Here is a 19,409-nt window from a genome sequence, read left to right as displayed (position 1 = left end):
GTAATGTTTAATTTAAACAAGCATAAGTTGTAACAATGAATCTCTGACTGTTTGACCAACGGATGTAGGATTGTTTTTTTTTTTTTTTTTTTTTTTTTTACTTGTGATCTAGATCGTGGGTGTGCACATGGCCAGGAAGTTGATCACTCAGATTGTATGTTCCTGCACAGAAGTGTCACACACTCTGAGCACATCGACATGTTTTTCAAGTGGATTACAAACTGTGTTTTATTTTTTACTTTAATTTATTTGATGCATACAGGTGAGTTCCTAAAACCTAATTTCTCAGTTGTGACTTACACTACATAATTTTTTTTACTAATAATAAGGATCCCAGTGATAAGTTTAAAAAATACATCTTATATGTGCTAAACTTTCTGTGATCTCTTTCACAGTGGATGTGATTTATGTACTGTATTACTGAGAGCAACATTCAGTTGTCAGCTCCACTGAAATGTGTTTCAATCCACAGATGCAGAGAATAATTTCAGAACTGCTGAAGGAGAAATTGTCAGTCTGCCGTGCCACTCACCTCCTAAAGACAGTGTACAAGTTTCTGTAGAGTGGACAAAACATAGTGCAAGCAGCACAACTATTTGTAAATGGAGTATTAAGAACAATGTTGGATCTATCATTGGAGAATGCATTCCTCGTTTCAAATTCAACTACAAGTCTTTTATACTAAGTATAGAAAATGTTCAGTTCAGTGACTCAGGTACTTACAGCTGTAAAATAACAAGAGTAATTCCACCACCATCAATAGACGATACCACAAATTTGACACTCCAAGTTGCACGTAAGTGTCATTCATAAATTATTTTTTTAATTGTTTACTTCTTGTAGGCCATCTAGCCTAGATGTCAGAAATTAACATCTAAACATCATAACATCTCCCTCCACTGCAGCTTGTCCAGATCTGCAGAAACTGAACAGCAGTAATGACAGCTGTATCCATCTGCTCTGCTCTATGGAGGGTCTGACGTCTGAGCTGGTGAACTTCACCTGGAGCAGAGAGGGTCATGGGTCACTTCATCCATTCACATCTAATGCCATGAACAGTGAGCTGCGTCTGTGTAAACCTGACTGGAGTGATGGAGACAAAGTCACCTGTTACGCCAACTACTCGAGCACACAAACCCAAAGAAGTATACAACTCACTTCACAGAAAGATTCTTACAGAGGTGGGCCTTAACTTCTTAGTGCTTTAACCAGGATAAACTAGAGCATAATATTTCATTTAATAAACCACTAACAGTAATAATTCAGCAAATTTACACTAACCTAAATTGCTTTCAGTGTGCTACACTGCTAGTAGAAAAAACACACACATACTTGTCTAAATGTTAGAAATATATATCCATTTGTTCAAACAACGGGCTTCGAATTTAACCAGACTAAAATACATATGCGACCCTAGACCAAAAAAAAACAGTCTTGAGGGTACATTTTTGTGAAATTTAGATTTATACATCAGATATTTGGCTGATATACAACTATTTGAACATTTGGAATCTGACGGTGCAAAAAAAATCGAAATGTTGAGAAATTCGCCTTTAAAGTTGTCCAAATGAAGTTCTTAGCAAAGCAAATTACTAAAATCTAAAATTTAGTTTTGGTATATTTACGGTAGGAAATTTACAAAATATCTTCATAGAACATGATCTTTAAATAATATTCTAATAATTTTTGCCATAAAAGAAAAATCAATAATTTTGACCCATACAATGTATTGTTGGTTATTGCTACAAATATACCCGTGCTACGAATTGTTTTGCGGTCCAGGGTCACAAATGTGCTGTGAAGGATATATGTGTGTATACGCCTGTGTACCTCCAAATACATATTAACACTGTATGTGTTTTTGATGTTCTTAAGCAGTTCTAGCAAGCAATATTTCACGGCTATTACTTTAAAAAAAAAATAGCATTCTGAGTTCCAGTAGGAAAGTCACTGTGATGCTCTCTAGCAGACTGCATGGTCCAGTCAGTTGACATTGTTGCCATTTCCCTTTTGTCTGTCAAACTTTTATCTGTCTGATTTTCAGGATCTGATCGTACCCTGTTTATGAAAATTACAGATGTCCAGCTGCTGATCATCTCATGCAGTGCTGCTGCAGGCCTCATCCTGTGCATCCTCCTCACCGCTGTTATCTGCAAATGTGAGTATGATTATGTTTGATTATTTAACCGTAATTATAACCGAGATTAAATAACATTACACAACTGTGACTAATAAAAATAGGAAACGGTATATGAAGAACGTTTTTTGTCATATGTTTCATAAAAATGCAAGTTTAGAAATAGTTTGACAGTTTAAAAAAAGAAGGCAGGTATGTGAGAGAGATAATGGCTGTCACCCTCCCTCAAACATCCCTCTGTCTCATTACATCAGCATCCTTCTCTATTTCTGCTTTCTGTAACCGCAACATCAAATTCTTACGCACAGCATTTTTATATTTTCAGGAAAGTGTATCACATTAAGAAGATTGCATGTCTGTATGTAACATATGGTGAACCAAAACAGCTAAAAGATAGTTGAAAGTTGAAAGAGAGTTTGCTAGTCCTAGCCGATCTAGTCTTCCTCGTCTCCCAGCCTGACCTGCTGAAAAATAAAACTAAAACCACCCAACAGGACAGGTGAAAAGTATCTTGAAGAGACTGGGAGACCCGTTTAATCCAGTTAAGAACAACAAACTGGCTGGAATTATATCATATTTTCTGCAGGGAATATGGCTAACACAGAGTTACCACATTTAAACAGAAAACAATAGCCACATTTAGCCTGTTACATAGGGAAGGTAAACAAGTACAGTCAATTTGTCTACTGATGTATTTATATTTCTCTCGGATCCCTCAAAACTTTATGTAAAGGCGATATACGTTGGCCTACCGGTCGATAAAGAAAAAATATTTTTATGGACCTCCACTAGATGGCGACAAAAGCGAACGTGTATCTGTTCCCACCTGAAACCGGTCTTAGTTGGTTTAGCTGGTCTTCAGGGCTGGTTTTAGCTGGTTTCCAGGCTCGTTTTAGAGAAGCTTTGACAACTAAACCAGCTTGACCAGGCTGGGAGATCAGCTTAAACCAGATGAACCAGCAAGTTACTGCTGTAAAACTAACATCATTAAAAAGAGATTTCTACATTGTTTAAAAAGAGATAGAACAGGTGTTTTTATATAAATTTACAGCTGAGGCATTATTTCAGTAGATTAACTTTAGATTTTCAGTAATATTAATATGGTAAATTTACCTAAAAAATATTATTTGTGAAAATGAACTATGCTGTGCTTCTGTTTTGTGTTATTTGTCTGTTTTTCTCTGTCTAACTTGGTGTCTGATTAATTTTTTAGGCAGAAAGCGAGAAGAAAATGGATCTATAGTGTTCACCAATAAAGTCTATGAGAACTTCAGTTTCGCCATGTCCCGTCAGAACACACAGTCCAATAATAAACCACAGACAGAAGAATGTATTTATGAGAACTAACTGCTGCTGCTTATATAACCTTTGCTTTAAAGCCAGACCAGCCCAGCTGTTCCGAAGGCAGTATGATGTAGGCAAAAGTGTCTTAAGTGGTTTTGCTATAAGATATTTGATGGTGCACTGCAAATGTGAAGCAAAAGCTTGCTGTATTGTTTACAATGCCTTCACTGACTTCAAAAACTGTAAGCAGGCACTTTAAACAATCAGTAACTGTTTTTGTTGTTTAAGCACTGTAGGTTCTCTAAACTAGTATGTCTTCTAAATTAAATTGAATTAAATTATGATAATGAGCAAGGATCTCATATCAGTTTTCTTTCATACAATGCAAAGGCATTATTAAAATTTCTCTTTGCACTTTTTGTTGTATGAATTTAGTTTTTGGTACGGGACTAATTATGCTGTAATATTTAATTACTTGTAAATAAATAACATATTGTAAGTTTTTTGTGTCAAAGCCTCTCTGCTGTCCAACCAAACTTTCCAGAAAATTATTTCACATCTATTCACATCTCGGTCCTGTATATATATATGTGTGTGTGTGTGTGTGTGTGTGTGTGTGTGTACAGTATATATTTACAAACTTTGGTCCTTTTAGCACAGGGTGCCTCACAGATCTGAAACTAAAAAAAATTTTATTTGTTTTAAATGGGAATTTATATTGTTTACTTTTTTTATTCAGTGTAAAGTATGCATGGGTGAGTAATTTATTAGAATGTTTCTATTAATTTCCTCTTTGTACAATGTATAATAAATACAAAATGGAATTTGATGGGATTCATATATGTTAATGTCGACTGTACACAGGGCCGTAGCTGGGGTTTGCTTGGCCCCGGTGAAGGTTGTACCAGTGGGCCCTGTTTGAAATTGTTTAATTTATATGTTCATTCTATTTATTGATTTGTGCAAAATGTTTAAGTTGTTTCATGTTTGTAGGTGTCCAGGTACAGAAAACAAATAATTAAATATAAAATAGCACTGCATAGTCTTCACTGTAAAAATTAACAGTCAAACCAAAATGTATTCAGACACCTTCAACTTTTATTACATTATCACAGTTTATTTGCTCTAGTTTATAAAATGGTAATAGAATATTACCAGAACTCAGAGTTGCAACTGTCAGAACAAATTCATCTTGATAATGTCAGATAACTTTGATAGAAAGATATGTAATGGATTACAATCAACCAAAACTTCAGACAACTGTTTGTATGACAATATTTGCACAACTATCAATACAAAGTTGAACAAATACCAATCAATGCTTAATTTTGTTCAGTATGTGGTCTGAAAAGGTTGCATTAGCAATTCAGGAAAAAAGAACACGTAAGGAAAACATGGTGAGGTCAAAGTGTCTGATTAATTTTTGGTCCCATTTTTTTTTCTATCAATTTCACTAATAGTCCAATGTATGAAGATTTTTTTGGGGATAATATGTCACAGCTCGCTTTATTTTGCTATACTCTCTTACCTAAATTAATTATAGTGTCCTGCACCTACTATTAAAACTTCATTTTCTTGTATTAACATTACAGCAGCTAGTAGCTAAATTAGGCGCGGTCACTTTAAGAGACGATGAAGCATCCAATATAATACACATCCGATATTTTTCTCAACTGTTTACTTACTGAGACGCCTCTCTCTGCGTGAGCCCTGAACACCAGAACAGCGTGGTGCAGAAATGGGCTTTTTCACATCCTTTTCTCTTTGTGTTTGTTCGTTCAGGTGCAGGGGGAAGTTCGAGGAGAACTTCGCAAAGGAGAGCTCGGTTCAGTGTCGCTGTATGTCAGACGCGGCTCTGAGACTGTGAGGTGCGTGCGCACCGAACACAGCGCGCGAGTTGAGCTTTTCCGCGTCTTGTTTTTGAATGATTTAAACTGTTTTGAATGTTTAAATTGGAAAGTGGTCAGGCTTAAAAACACATGAAAATGTTAAGCTTTCGTGACGAGACGCAGCAGTGGCCTGTTAACTGTTCTGATCGTTTTTTAGGCTAGCCTCAGCCAGATGGTAAACCGTCCCTATAATCGTCACCACCTTTCACCCCACTTGCGACGGCCCTGACTGTACATAAACAATGCTTTACTTAAAGAGGAAATCACCACCTTAACCCATTTCACAGCATGATAAACACATGAGGCGGATGCAACTCACAACGCCCTTAATGGACAGAGAGATGATGGTGAGTGTATGTCTCTTATATAGATATTTGAAAACAATTATAGATAAATATGAATATGATGCAACTTGAAAGGATCTTTTGCTTTAGTTGTTATATTAAAACAGTAGTTATTCATATCACTCTATTTTAAAGAGTACCCAAAGTAAAGTTCAACCAAAAACATGAATCTGTCTTAACGTGATGCTATGTGACCTTAATTTTTTAACTTTTTTTCTTTCTTTTTTCCTCAGTGTTTTTCTTTAAGCTGTTGTTGGTGGATACTTCTGACTTCAGCATTGAGTAAAAAAAAATTAAAAAAAAGGAAACAAGATACATTTATGAATAATGTGATGTGACATATAGCCTATATATATTCTAACTAAATGTACAATTTATTGCTTGGCATGAGAAATTTAAGTTGTTGTCGTATTTGTTTTTTCAGCATTTGGCGATGCAGCAGTGAATCACACTACAACTTTATTTGTCAATCATGGAGAGTCTGCCAAAATAAGATGCAACTACAGCCGAACAGATGACACAGAAAGCTTGACAGTGGATCTGCAAACATTAAATCATACACTGTGTTCAAATTACTTACATGAGAATACATGGAAACAACTAAACTGTAATGATCCCATCAAATTCACATGGATTCCAGAGACTAAGGAAATATCATTTGAGCTCTTAAATCTTCAAATTCAGGATACCGGCACATACACCTGTACTGTGAGGAGGATTGTAAAACCACCTCAAGTGGATCTGGGAGTTCAAAAAGTTCAAGTTATTGGTAAATATTTTTTTAATAATCATAATAGATTAGATTAGAGAGGTAGATCTGAATGCTAAATATTGCATTTTGTGTGTTAATCCTTCCTCTCAGTGCGTCCCGCCTTGTCTCTGTCCTGTGTGAAGAGGCCTGATGGATCAACCTTGATTCTGTGCTCTGTGGAATTTTACAACGATCCTCTTGAACAGTTGTGGATCAGAGATGGAGACTTCCTCAACATCTCATACTCAAATAAATCATTCAACGGCTTCTTCAGTCAGCAGTCATACCTAATACTGCCACCACAGACCTTCAATGATACAATATACTCCTGCTGGTTAAACCACTCCTCCTTAAACAAACCACTTGTGGCTAATTTATCAAGCTCTGTCTGCTATAAGAAAGGGGGTAAGTTTTTCTTGTTTAAATACGTTATATACTCTATGACATAATGACATATCAGTGAGAAATTGCCTATAATGTGGTTTATAACAGGCTTTTTCAATAATTCTGTCTTGTAGATTTAACTGAGGCTCTGGCAGTGGCATTTGTCATCTCTGCGGTTTTGACAGTCATTTTGATGATTTTTGTAGTCTTGTAGGCAAATGTAACATTAAGTCTCAGGTATGAACTCTGTCTATTTTAAGTATCTTATTTTTTATTTCTATTTTAAATGTCATTCTGATTCTGTAACTGAATACTGGAATGCTTTTTACCAGTAATTTTATTATTAAACCTTAATGACCTTGTCTATGTACAAAAAAATGGGCAGTTGTCTATGAACGTGATTGTATGTCCAGATATTATAGAGTTCCAGACTGTGCCTAAAATGGTCGCATTTGCCATTTGCTAGTGAAATCTTTGCTGACATTGCCTCTTTTGGCTATATAAACTTACATTGTGACTTAAAATTTGCATGTTATTCTTTTTTTTCCTGCTGGCTTAGTGATCATATCTGTTGCTATGTTGACGTAAAAAAAAAACAATGTGCATTAAAGTTTTAGTGGGGAAAAAAAAAGTTTTAGTTGAAAAAAGACCTTAGTCTTCTCACCTGCCGAACATCGGTGTTGACAGCACACCAGCTAAAATGGCTCCAGTTAGCAGCTTGAGATTATCACAATAAATAATCAAAATATCTTTGTGCTCTGTCATAATGAATTTGTGATCATTTTATCACCTCAAGCTGGACGTGGTACCCCATCATATATATGGAGGTAAATCAGTAGCTAAACTCGAGAGGTTGAAAATCTGAAAATCTTGACGTATGCAGCGAAACTGAAGTAAAGTGCAAAAGTACATGTCGCAAACATCTGTGTATGTCATTTTCTTTGTGTGAATGTCATTTTACACATTTGTAACTATTAATCTACAACTTCCAATTCAAAACACAGGTGTTTTGTTCATTGTCTCTGTGCAAAATGAAAAATTCAGCTTTTCACATAAAACCTGTGTAAATTTCAACTTACAAATACAAATATTAATATGACAAGTTCTCACATTCAGATAAAAAAGCTCTTGAGTTTTGCTACTGTATTACCTTCATACATATAAGTCTCACGCCTGTTTCACTCATACTCCATCTGCAGTGCTTATGCAGTGCTTTCACACAAGAGCATTTGCAGTCCGCTACTGATCCGTCGCTGTTTAGGCCACAAACACAACATTTGTAAATTATTTTGATTTCAAATCATGTAAAAAAAGAAAAAAGCTTTTTCAACATTGTGATACTCTTTTATCACAGTACAGTAACAATCTTTCATAGGCATTAGTTTAAACTCAATAAATATAAACAACGTTTTATTCATGCACTTGATTTCTAAGTTTGTATAATAAGTTGCTCAAGCAAGTGGCAACACATTTAAACATAACATTTAACCTACTTTTCTTGTTAGGGTATCACAAACATTAAAAGTTAAAACTCATTACTGACAGAAACAGTCGACTCTTGTGCCTTTTGTATTTAAATATTCATTACAAGCATCCCACGGGTCTTAAAGGTCCCGTTTTTCATGCTTTTTTGAAGCTTTGATTGTGTTTACAGTGTGCAATATAACGTGTTCATGTTTCACGTGTAAAAATAAACAGTATTTTTCACACAATTCACCTATCTGTATACCGCTGTTTTCACTGTTATAAAAATGGGCTGATGACTTCCTTGTTCTATAAAGTCCCTCCTTCAGAAATACGTAACAAGTTCTGATTGTGCCAGCGGTTCCTGTGTTGTGATTCGACAGCAGCTGAGTGCAGGCTGCCCTCCTGGAAACGCGATTGGGCTAGTTTTGAGAAGCAAGTGGGCATGAGCATGTGCTGGAGATGTACTTATAATCACAGGAGTGTTTTTACTGACGAGATGCGCATGAAAATCGCATTTGATTTTTTTGCACAGCCCTAACATCTAGTTAACAAAGCTAAACAGCATTGCCCTTTGTGTAATAAGTTACAGAAACTGTTAAGCGCACCAACTTAAATAATAAAATACACTTACCGGTTGTGGTCCTTAAACAACGCCTTCTCCAGACAAAGAGGGAACTGCTCCATCTTTCAAGAATAATCTTTGTGCGAATCCGGCATTAAACTGATTGAGATTGAGGAAGCTGTCCTCAGCAAAATGTGGATGTAGAGGGATGTAGTCCAAACGGGTCGTTTTTTGTAGGCAAATTCTGTTAAATAAAATATCTCGCTTGGCATTGAACTTTGAGCTTTAGAATTTTACAGATATTATTTATACTCTAACAACAACATTACACACTAACTAAAGTTTAAAACATGGGATCACGAAGAACGGGACCTTTAAGGAACTTAGTTTTTCTGCCTCCATAAAAGTGCATTTGGGTATGTTGCCTTGTTTATCTAAATGTGCTCTTTATCTTGTTTTAAACCAAGCCAAAAAGCCATGTGTTGACTGTGAAACACTGTAGGCTTTAATTGTATAAATTTATTATGAAATTACTGCATTCCGTGTTAATCCATGTAAATTTTTACAGCAAACAATGCGTTGTCACTTTAATTCAGCGTGTGCAGCACAGAAAAAATAGACTCTGTACCATAGGCAAACGATCGATGCACTGCTGCAGACCATAGACTGTATAAAAACATTAACTTTAACCGTCAGTCTGTCAAGACTACTGTGGAGGCGGAGGCGTGGTTTGGCGAAGTCTGCAGCGGGAGAGAGAATTGGGAGACGAACGGTGAGTGAGCGGGCTGGACGGAAATAATCATCACCTGTCTCTTGTTTCAGTAATTGGCGTGGAGAGAGTATTTAACGCCAGGAGAAAGAGGAGTAAGTGAGAGAGAGAAGGTCTGCTAACGACTCACGGAGCCGGAAGAAGTAAACCGGGAGCGAAAGTCTTTGATGTTTGTGTTTGACACACCGTTTATGTTTAAAAATAGCGAATAAAATAGTCAGCAGACAAGCCGACCCCTCGTCCTCTTCCTTTCCACCCCTGAACCTTTCTACACTGGTGCCGAAACCCAGGAAGGAAGAAGGACTGCCGCCGCCATGCAAAGCCCGTCCTCCACGCCGCTTGCAGACATCGTCGCCTCCCTCGCGGTCCTGCACCGCGAACAACACCAGGCCCTGCTGGACTTGAGGAGCGACCAGGAAAGGCGGTTCCAGGCCATCGTCCAGGCCAAGCAGGAGGACCGTGAGAGGTTCCGGAGCTGGATCGATCGGGAGGTTCGTGCCGAGGCCACCGGGCCACCCGCAACCCCCATGCATCTGCCAATGCACAAGATGGGGCCCCAGGACGATCCGGAAGCGTTCCTGGAGCTGTTCCAGAAGTCGGCGGAGGCATGCGGCTGGCCCCACGAACAGTGGCCGGTGCGCCTCATCCCCCTGCTCTCGGGCGAAGCCCAGGTGGCCGCGCAACAGCTTCCGGTGGCGAACCTCCTGGTCTTCGATGACTTGAAGGGGGCCATCATCCAGCGGGTCTGCCGGTCCCCCGAGCAACATTGCCAGCGCTTCCGGTCCCTGGACTTGGGGGAAGCCGGTCGGCCCTTCGCGATGGCCCAACAGCTCCGGGACTCCTGCCGCAAGTGGCTACTGGCCGAGGGAAGGGACGTGGAGAATGTCATCGACCTGGTGGTGCTGGAGCAGTTCATCGCTCCACTACCAAAGAAGATGGCATCCATCTGGCGGAGGACCACATGGTGGTGTGCCCAGGGGTCGGCGAACCCTTGCCCTCTACCTCTCTCTCTTCCTCTCTTCCCCCTCCTTCTCTCTCTCGCCCTGTCCCTCTCCCTAGGTCCCGGCCAGCCGGTCCTCCTCGAGTCCCGCCCAGGGAGTCCTTCGCGGGTTCCAGAGCCTGACTGTTGACCGTTGGAGGCGACAGTGCTTCTGTTTCTCCGCTCTCTCCACGCCAATCGTTCAGCCCACTCCCTGTTGCTGGGGCGGGGGGAAGGTCTGGGCTGGCCTGTTGGCGTTGCGGGGACCCGGACCATTTTGTGGACAGGTGTCCAATGATGGACGTGGGGACAATGATCCGGGTCCCGGACGCCCCGCAGGTCACCCCCGGTCAGGCCGGCGAATATCAAATACCTGTGAATATCAAGGGGGTATTTATCCGGCCTTGGTGGATTCAGGATGCAACCAAACCTCGATCCATCAAAGCCTGATTCAACCGGGGGCATTGGAAACAAGCCGCGTGGTTAAGGTGCGGTGTGTGCACAGGGATATAAGAGAATACCCGGTAATGCCCTGCCTTCGCTGCTCTATTGGGGTCGCTTTCCGCGGATGCCTCTTGGGGAAATAAGGCACGGAGCGTGGGCACGCGGGTGCAGGTGGGAGAAACTGAGCCGGGACCGCCGAGTCCTGCTTCAGGGGAAACACATGAAGTCGAGAGGTGGGGGCTCTCGGAGTGCAATGACTTTCCCCTGGAGCAGTCTCGAGACAAGACATTGAAACATGCATTCCAACAGGTCCATACCATCGACGGCCAGCTTCTCCATCCTCCCCAACCGCTCACCTATCTGTATTTTGCCATTTTAAAAGACCGGTTGTATCAAGTGACCCAAGATGCTCGGACAAAAGAAGATACAACCCAATTGTTAATTCCAAGGAGCCGCAGGGAAATGCTTTTCCAAGCAGCTCATTCTAATCCAATGGCGGGCCACTTGGGTCAGGCTGCCACACTAAATCGCCTCATGACCCGTTTCTTTTGGCCGTGCATTCACGAGAATGTGCGCAGGTGGTGCGCGTCTTGTCCTGAATGCCAGTTGGTAAACCCACCGGCCACTCCAAAAGCGCCATTGCGCCCTCTTCCGTTAATGCAGGTCCCCTTCGAGAGAATTGGTATGGACCTGATCGGGCCATTAGAGCGATCTGCACGGGGACATCGTTTTGCATTAGTCATAGTCGATTATGCAACACGATATCCTGAAGCAGTGGCCCTCCGCAGCATTTCGGCTAAGATAGTTGCAGATGCCCTGTTTCGTTTAATCTCCCGGGTGGGGGTTCCGAAAGAAATCCTCACCGATCAAGGCACGGCGTTTATGTCACATACGTTACGCGAACTTTACGAATTGTTGGGCATTAAATCGATTCGGACCAGCATCTATCACCCACAGACTGACGGCCTGGTCGAACGCTTTAATTGCACGCTTAAATCAATGGTTCGTAAGTTCGTCCGGGAAGACGCCAAGAATTGGGATTAGTGGTTAGAGCCCTTGTTGTTTGCCGTGCTAGAGGTCCCACAAGCCTCCACGGGGTTTTCCCCCTTCGAGCTTCTCTACGGATAACAGCCCCGCGGGGTGCTGGATGTCCTGAGAGAAACTTGGGAGGAGGGACCGTCTCAAAGCAAAAATGAAATTCAGTATGTCCTGGACTTGAGAACAAAACTCCACACTTTGGGGCGGCTATCGAGGGAGAATTTGTTACAAGCCCAGGACAAATAGAGCTGGCCATACAACAGGGGTGCTAAGCTACGCAAATTTGAACCGGGAGAGAAAGTACCTGTATTGCTCCCAACGTCAAGCTCCAAATTAATGTCAAAGTGGCAGGGACCGTTTGAGGTCGCACGACAAGTCGGAGAGCTCGATTATGAGGTTATGCAGTCAGATAGGAACAGGGCACGTCAGATATACCACCTCAATCTCCTTAAAAAATGGAAGGAGGTGGAGGCAGTGATGTTGGCGACGGTGATTAGTGGAGAGGACGATCTTGGACCAGAGGCGAGTGTCAAAACGCAATCCCTCACCCTGGCCCCTGGGGGAGATCACCTCTCGCCGTCCCAGCTCACTGACGTCACAAGATTGCAGGCTGAATTTGCCAACGTGTTTTTGCCCCTACCCGGCCGTACAAACCTAATTCAGCACCATATCGAGACGGAGCCGGGCATGGTAGTTCGCAGCCGGCCGTATCGCTTGCCTGAGCATAAGAAAAAGGTAGTTCAGGCTGATTTAGGCGCAATGCTTGAAATGGGGGTAATAGAAGAGTCCAACAGTAACTGGGCGAGCCCAATAGTTTTTGTTCCAAAGCCAGACGGCTCGGTCCGTTTCTGTGTGGACTACCGCAAAGTGAATGCTGTGTCGAAATTCGACGCGTATCCAATGCCGCAGGTTGACGAGTTACTTGACGTTGGACCTAACGAAGGGATGTTGGCAGATCCCCTTGTCTCCATTATCCAAAGAAAAGACAGCTTTCACAATCCCTTTTGGTTTACACCAATTTGTTACCCTTCAGTTCGGGTTGTTTGGGGCTCCGGCCAACTTCCAGCGGCTCATGGACAAGATCTTGCAACCCCATGCTGCCTATGCCGCTGCCTATTTGGACGACATCATTATATTTAGTAACGATTGGCCACAGCATATGCAGCATTTGAGGGCGGTCTTGAAGTCGCTGAGAGGGGCTGGACTCACGGCCAACCCGAAGAAGTGTGCGGTTGGGCATGTGGAAGTAAGTTATCTGGGCTTCCACTTGGGGCATGGACAGGTGCAACCCCAAATTGATAAGACAGCCGCGGTTGCGACCTGTCCGCGTCCTAAGACCAAAAAGGAGGTGAGACAGTTCTTGGGTCTGGCGGGATATTATAGACGGTTTGTGCCTAATTATTCAGACCTCACCAGCCCCTTGACTGATCTTACTAAAAAGGAGGCACCTGATACAGTCCAGTGGACGGAGCCGTGTCAGCAGGCCTTTACCCAGGTGAAGGCTGCCCTATGTGGCGGGCCGTTGTTACACACTCCTAATTTTTCTCTCCCTTTTCTGTTGCAGATGGACGCGTCGGACAGGGGGCTGGGTATAGTCCTGTCTCAGGAGATCGAGGGAGAGGAACTGCCGGTGCTGTACATTAGTCGCAAGCTCTCTAAGAGAGAGACTAAGTACAGCACCATCGAAAAAGAATGCCTTGCCATCAGGTGGGCCGTCCTCACCCTCCGCTACTATCTCCTGGGACGGGAGTTCACCCTCTGTTCGGACCACGCCCCCCTGCAATGGCTCCACCGCATGAAGGATACCAACGCGCAGATCACTCGGTGGTATCTGGCTCTACAGCGTTTTAAGTTCAAGGTGATCCACAGACCGGGTGTTCAGATGGCTGTGGCCGACTTCATCTCCAGAAATGTGGGGGGGTGAGGGTATGTGTTGGCGGAGGCGTGGTTTGGCGAAGTCTGCAGTGGGAGAGAGAATTGGGAGACGAACGGTGAGTGAGCGGGCTGGACGGAAATAATCATCACCTGTCTCGTTTCAGTAATTGGTGTGGAGAGAGTATTTAAGGCCAGGAGAAACAGGAGTAAGTGAGAGAGAGAAGGTCTGCTGACGACTCACGGAGCCGGAAGAAGTAAACCGGGAGCGAAAGTCTTTGATGTTTGTGTTTGACACACCGTTTATGTTTAAAAATAGCAAATAAAATCGTCAGCAGACAAGCCGATCCCTTGTCCTCTTGCTTTCCACCCCTGAACCTTTCTACAACTACCATCATATAGGCTACTATAGCATGAAATAAACATGAATGGACACCAAAGGTTATAAGACGCAGTACAAATTACCTACAGTAAAAATTCCTGAAATGTCTCATGTAATCGCTCATTCAGTTGTACAAACTGCAGAAAACGTGTAGCTTGTAAACACATTTACCTCAGAATAACCATTTAGCGTCACTAATAAGCTCATCAGTTTGTTAGAAATTTTTTTTATATATATTTATATATATTATATATTTATATATTATAAGAAAATTGCAAGGAGCTGAGGAAAAAATTCAACACCTCTTATAAACTTGCATGTTACTAATAAAAAGAGACTGGATGTTTGCAAGGCGTATGACAACATTTATAGGATGCATTGAAATGGAGCACAAACTACACTCAGTGGCTAAGTGATTCTGATATATTTATGTATATTGTGTAATAAACATAGTATCCACAACTAGTTACACAGATTCCCTTAAATAAACACTTCTTTGTAACTTTATACAGTTCTAAAGATGGAAGATGTTTAGATCTCGCTTTAAGTGAACCTTAGTTCCCAGGACATTTACAAGATAGAACAAGTACTGATGCTGTAAAAGGAAGGGAGACTTACTGTAAACGCGTGACAGTATAATTGAAATGTTAAAGTGTAAATAAATAAAACCATCTCGGTTACGTATGTAACCATGGTTCCCTGAATAGGGAAAGAGATGCTGCGGTGACGTCACCGTATGGGAACACCCCTCGGTGTGACGAATGTCTGAAGCCCTATACCATCCCGCCAATCCTATTGGCCAAATAGCGCTTGGCACCACCCCTCGCATGTGCACGCATCGTATACCTGGGTGCCGCGCGCTATTTCGCTCAGATATCGTGAACTGAAGAAGAAGAATGCTATCAAGGTATGGAACGGCCGGGACCGCAGCATCTCGTTCCCTATTCAGGGAACCATGGTTACATACGTAACCGAGATGTTCCCTTTCATAGGTAACTTCGATGCTGCGGTGACGTCACCGTATGGGAACCCTATACCATAACGCCTGACGTACCTGATAGCTGGGATCCAAGGAAGCATCTGCTCAAGCGGAGAGAACCCGGCAGCCAGGAGCCATCCTCACATCCAGACTTTCGGTGAGGACCATCCTGCCACAGCACAGATATCATCCATAGAAGACCCACTGAGAAAAGCTTGTGAAGAAGCCACTGCTCTCGTTGAATGAGCTCTAATTCCTAAGGGCGAAGCGAGTCCGCGCGCCTCATAGGCTAAAGATATTGCCTCCACCAGCCAATGGGACATGCGTTGTTTTGTGACAGCATGGCCTTTATTCTTATTTCCGAAAAAGACAAACAGCTGGTCAGACTCACGCCATGGGGCTGTATGATCAACATAAGTCTTTAGCGCTCTGACAGGGCAAAGACTTAGATCTCCTGACCCCGCCTCTGCAGGGGTAAAGCCTCCAAGACCACTTGTTGAAAACGGAAAGGGTTAGAAGCAACCTTAGGGACATAATTAGGCCTCGGTCACAGCAATACCTTTACAGAGCCCGGTGCAAATTCCATGCACAAGGGTGAAACAGAAAGAGCCTGTAAATCCCCAACTCTCTTGAGGGAGGATAAAGCCACAAAAAGAACTGTCTTCAAAGTCAGGATTTTATCCGGTATAGTTTTCAGGGGCTCAAACGGATGCCCTGATAAACCTTGCAACACAATAGATAAATCCCATGAAGGAACTCGCACAGGGCGGAAAGGCCTCAGCCGTCGCGCATCTTGTACAAAACGAGAAACCAGCGGATGACGGCCCACTGAGGCACCATCTATATATACGTGGTTAGCTGAAATGGCTGCCACGTAAACTTTCAGAGTGGCTGGCATTACTCCATCAGATAAACGGTCCTGAAGGAACTCCAGTACTGAAGCCACTGGGCAGTAAACTGGATCCATATTACGAATTCCACACCAGGTCGTAAACAGTTTCCATTTGAAAGCATATAAGTGTCTCGTAGACGCTGCTCTAGAATTCAGTATAGTCTCGGTGGTTTCAACAGCAAGACCAGGACATACTAACTCACCCCGCTCAGAGGCCACGCCCACAGCTTCCATAGATCTGGCCTTGGGTGCCAAAACATTCCCTGCGCTTGCGATAGCAGATCCTGTCTGAGGGGAATCTCCCATGGAGAGCCCGCTAACAGACTGATCAGGTCCGCAAACCATGGCTGTGTGGGCCACCACGGAGCCACCAGCAGCTGCTGCTCCACTCTGTCCAGCCGTATCCTGGATAACACCGCTGGAATTAAACGAATCGGGGGAAAAGCATACAAGCTGGTTCTGGGCCAATTGTGAGCTAACGCATCCAAGCCCAGGGGCGATGGAGGGCATAGGGAAAACCACAGCGGGCAATGCGTAGTCATGCTCAACGCAAATAAGTCCACTCTTGCTTCTCCAAAAATCTGCCATAAGAGGCTCACCGTTTGGGGGTGCAATCTCCATTCCCCTTGCTCCAGAGTCTGTCTGGATAGCAAATCCGCTCCGAAGCTCAAACGTCCGTGGACATGAACCACTCGGATCGACAGAAATCTGTTCTGAGACCAAAGAAGAATATTTCTTGCCAGCCTGCACAGGGGGCGAGAGCGTAATCCTCCTTGATGATTCAGATACGACACAACCGCTATATTGTCTGACCTGAGCAGTACATGACGGCCCATCAGCAGATTCGAGAAATACTGGAGGGCTAGAAAAACTGCCAGTAATTCTTACCTGTTTATATGCCAACTGCGTTGTGTCGCTGTCCACACTTCGTGAGCTGGGCGCCCTTGACAAACAGCTCCCCAACCGGTCAAAGACGCGTCCGTCGTGACAGTCTCTCGGGAAGCACAAATCCCCAGCCGAACTCCGGCTAGAAGGAATTCGGTTGACATCCACTGTTTTATTGACATAACACACCTCCATGTCACCGAAATCGTCCGATGCGGAAGACAATGGGGTGAAATGTTCAGACTTTTCATCCACCACTGAAAAGGGCGCATATGAAGTAATCCCAGACGGATTACAGGGGATGCCGCTGCCATTAGACCTAAAAGTCTGAGGCACAAGGTCACCGTCACTGTGCGACCCGCTATGAAGCGACGCACGCATGACACGATCGACTGAACGCACGGGAGAGAAAGCTTTGTTGTCATCGCGTGAGAGTCCAAGTCTATTCCCAGAAAGGTTATCCGTTGAGAGAGAATTAAAACACTCTTCTGGAAATTTGTGCGTAAGTCCAGGCTGTTTAGATGATTCAGCACAAGATCCCGGTGAGAGTGTGCTTGAGTCTGCAATTGTGCTAACACCAGCCAATCGTCTAAGTAGTTAAACACTCGAACGCCTTGGAGCCACAACGGGGCCAGAGCTGCGTCGATGCATTTTGAAAAAGTACGGGGAGCGAGAGCTAAGCCAAAGGGAAGAACGCGGTACTGATACGCTTTGCCCTCTAAAGCGAATCTGAGGAACTTCCTGTGTCTCTTGATGATCTGAATATGAAAGTATGCATGCTTCAGATCGATTGTGACAAACCAGTTGTTTGGTTGAATCTGAGACAAAATAGACTTTACCGTTAACATCTTGAATTTTCTCGTCCTGAGTGCAAGATTCAAACAGCATAAATCCATCGCAACCCGCCGTCTTTTTTTGGCACCACAAAATAGCGGCTGTAAAAACCTGACTCCATCTGAGAGGGGTGTACTTCCTCTATAGCCCCTTTGCTCAGCAGAGTTGACATCTCCTGTCGCAGCACCGCTATTTCCTTTGGTTTCACAACCGTGGAAAGAATTCCGCGGAAAGGAGGCGGGCCTTTTCGAAACTGAATGGTGTATCCGTGACGAGTTGTGCGTAACACCCGTTGTGAGATGCCGGGCAAGCGTTCCCACGCGGCCCGAAACAACATTAGCGGTCTCAAGACTTCCGCTTTCTGCAATGCTTTCATACGCGTTAAAATGTCCGGGCACGAAAAGCTTGCGGCGTTCGTGAACAGGGGAAGTGCATGCGTCAAAGTCGTTGGTCTGTGTATAATCCTGAAACGTGTCCACGGCAGGAATTAATCCAACAAGATGAACATCGGGCTCTGCCGCTAGCGAAAAAGCAGCGGCTGTATGAGCCGTCATAAACGGGTCGTCTTTGCCAGACCCTTGAACCGTCCCTCGGATTCTGAAAGCTGAATTGCACAGAGTGTCTGAGGGAACACTCAGCATGATAACTCGATCCAATGCTGCTTGAAGCGTCCTTTGCGGTGAGACAGTCAGTGTTTGAGTGTGGGGACTGCAGTGAGAGGGTTGGATGCGCAAAAGCGGTCCAACAGCGCTCTCTAGTGTAGGGCACAGTCCCTGGCAGTGAGTATCAGGATCAGAGAGTATCAGGAGCTGCTATTCGGGGCCCAGAAACGAGAGGCATTAGCCGTCGAGCTCAGGTCTAACCTCTTCCGTTGTCACTGGCGAGCCAGTGGAAAAACCTTAGGACCCCAATCCTTACGAGGGGGCGCCATAGGTGAAGGCTCTTTCCATGAGGCAACTCGTTGGCAGTGAGAGGAGGTTGAGCGAGAACGCGCGGGCGCCTGCCGGCGTTCAACCTCCCTAGGCCTGCGAGGAATCAGCTGGCGGAAGGCGGCTGATTGCTTTTTCGCTGCTCTAAATTTCTCCACCACCAAAGTGACAGCCTCTCCAAACAAACCGTCCTTAGAAACAGAAGCGTCCATAAGAAAAGATTTGTCCTTTTCTTTGATATCGGTGAGATTAAGCCAGGGGTGGCGCTCGACCGTAATCAAACCAGCCATGGAACGGCCCACTGCTCGAGCAGTATGGTAGCGTGTAGCACCAAATCCGTTGCTCGTTTAAGCTCTTTCACGGCCTCGGTTGTGATACCCTCCCCTTCATCGAGTTCCTTTAAGAGCTCCGCTTGGTAGGCCTGAAGGAGGGGGAAACGCGCTTCTCCTGTCCACTAGGAGGGAGAGAGCTAGCGTCGGCCGCGAAGTCCTCAGACCCCGAGGCCGCGGTGGATAAAATGTCGTCGTCGTAATGTCCACAACCGAAGGAGATAGCACCGTATGCCTCCGCTGTGGGCTGTAAATCCTC

General features: G+C 43.8%; 1 protein-coding gene across 3 annotated transcripts; it reads left to right on the top strand.

The window, feature by feature from the left end:
* Nucleotides 1-129: 129 nt before the first annotated feature.
* Nucleotides 130-3,901, top strand: LOC132127231 (uncharacterized). Of its 3 annotated transcripts, none has more exons than XM_059539005.1 (5): nt 130-262; nt 473-796; nt 906-1,181; nt 2,045-2,158; nt 3,351-3,901. In XM_059539005.1, the coding sequence occupies exons 1-5, from the start codon at nt 157-159 to the stop codon at nt 3,482-3,484; spliced, it is 954 nt and encodes a 317-aa protein (XP_059394988.1). In that variant the 5' UTR covers nt 130-156; the 3' UTR covers nt 3,485-3,901. The 3 variants fall into 3 exon arrangements, with proteins under 3 accessions (XP_059394988.1, XP_059394989.1, XP_059394986.1); XM_059539006.1 differs by having other exon boundaries at nt 473-802; nt 2,078-2,158; XM_059539003.1 differs by having other exon boundaries at nt 473-802.
* The last annotated feature ends 15,508 nt before the right edge of the window (nt 3,902-19,409 follow it).

The sequence above is a fragment of the Carassius carassius genome, chromosome 45 (genome assembly GCF_963082965.1).
Source record: "Carassius carassius chromosome 45, fCarCar2.1, whole genome shotgun sequence".
Lineage (NCBI taxonomy): Eukaryota > Metazoa > Chordata > Actinopteri > Cypriniformes > Cyprinidae > Carassius > Carassius carassius.
The sequence above is the reverse complement of the archived record's forward strand: the minus strand, read 5'-3'. Positions and strand labels throughout refer to the sequence as shown.

Bases quoted from the DNA above. Each gene is read 5' to 3' on its own strand.
- LOC132127231 (XM_059539003.1), top strand. From the start codon at position 157: ATGTTCCTGCACAGAAGTGTCACACACTCTGAGCACATCGACATGTTT. The intron at 1,182-2,044 runs GTGGGCCTTAAC...TCTGATTTTCAG, and splicing joins ACAGAAAGATTCTTACAGAG to GATCTGATCGTACCCTGTTT. The intron at 2,159-3,350 runs GTGAGTATGATT...TTAATTTTTTAG, and splicing joins CACCGCTGTTATCTGCAAAT to GCAGAAAGCGAGAAGAAAAT.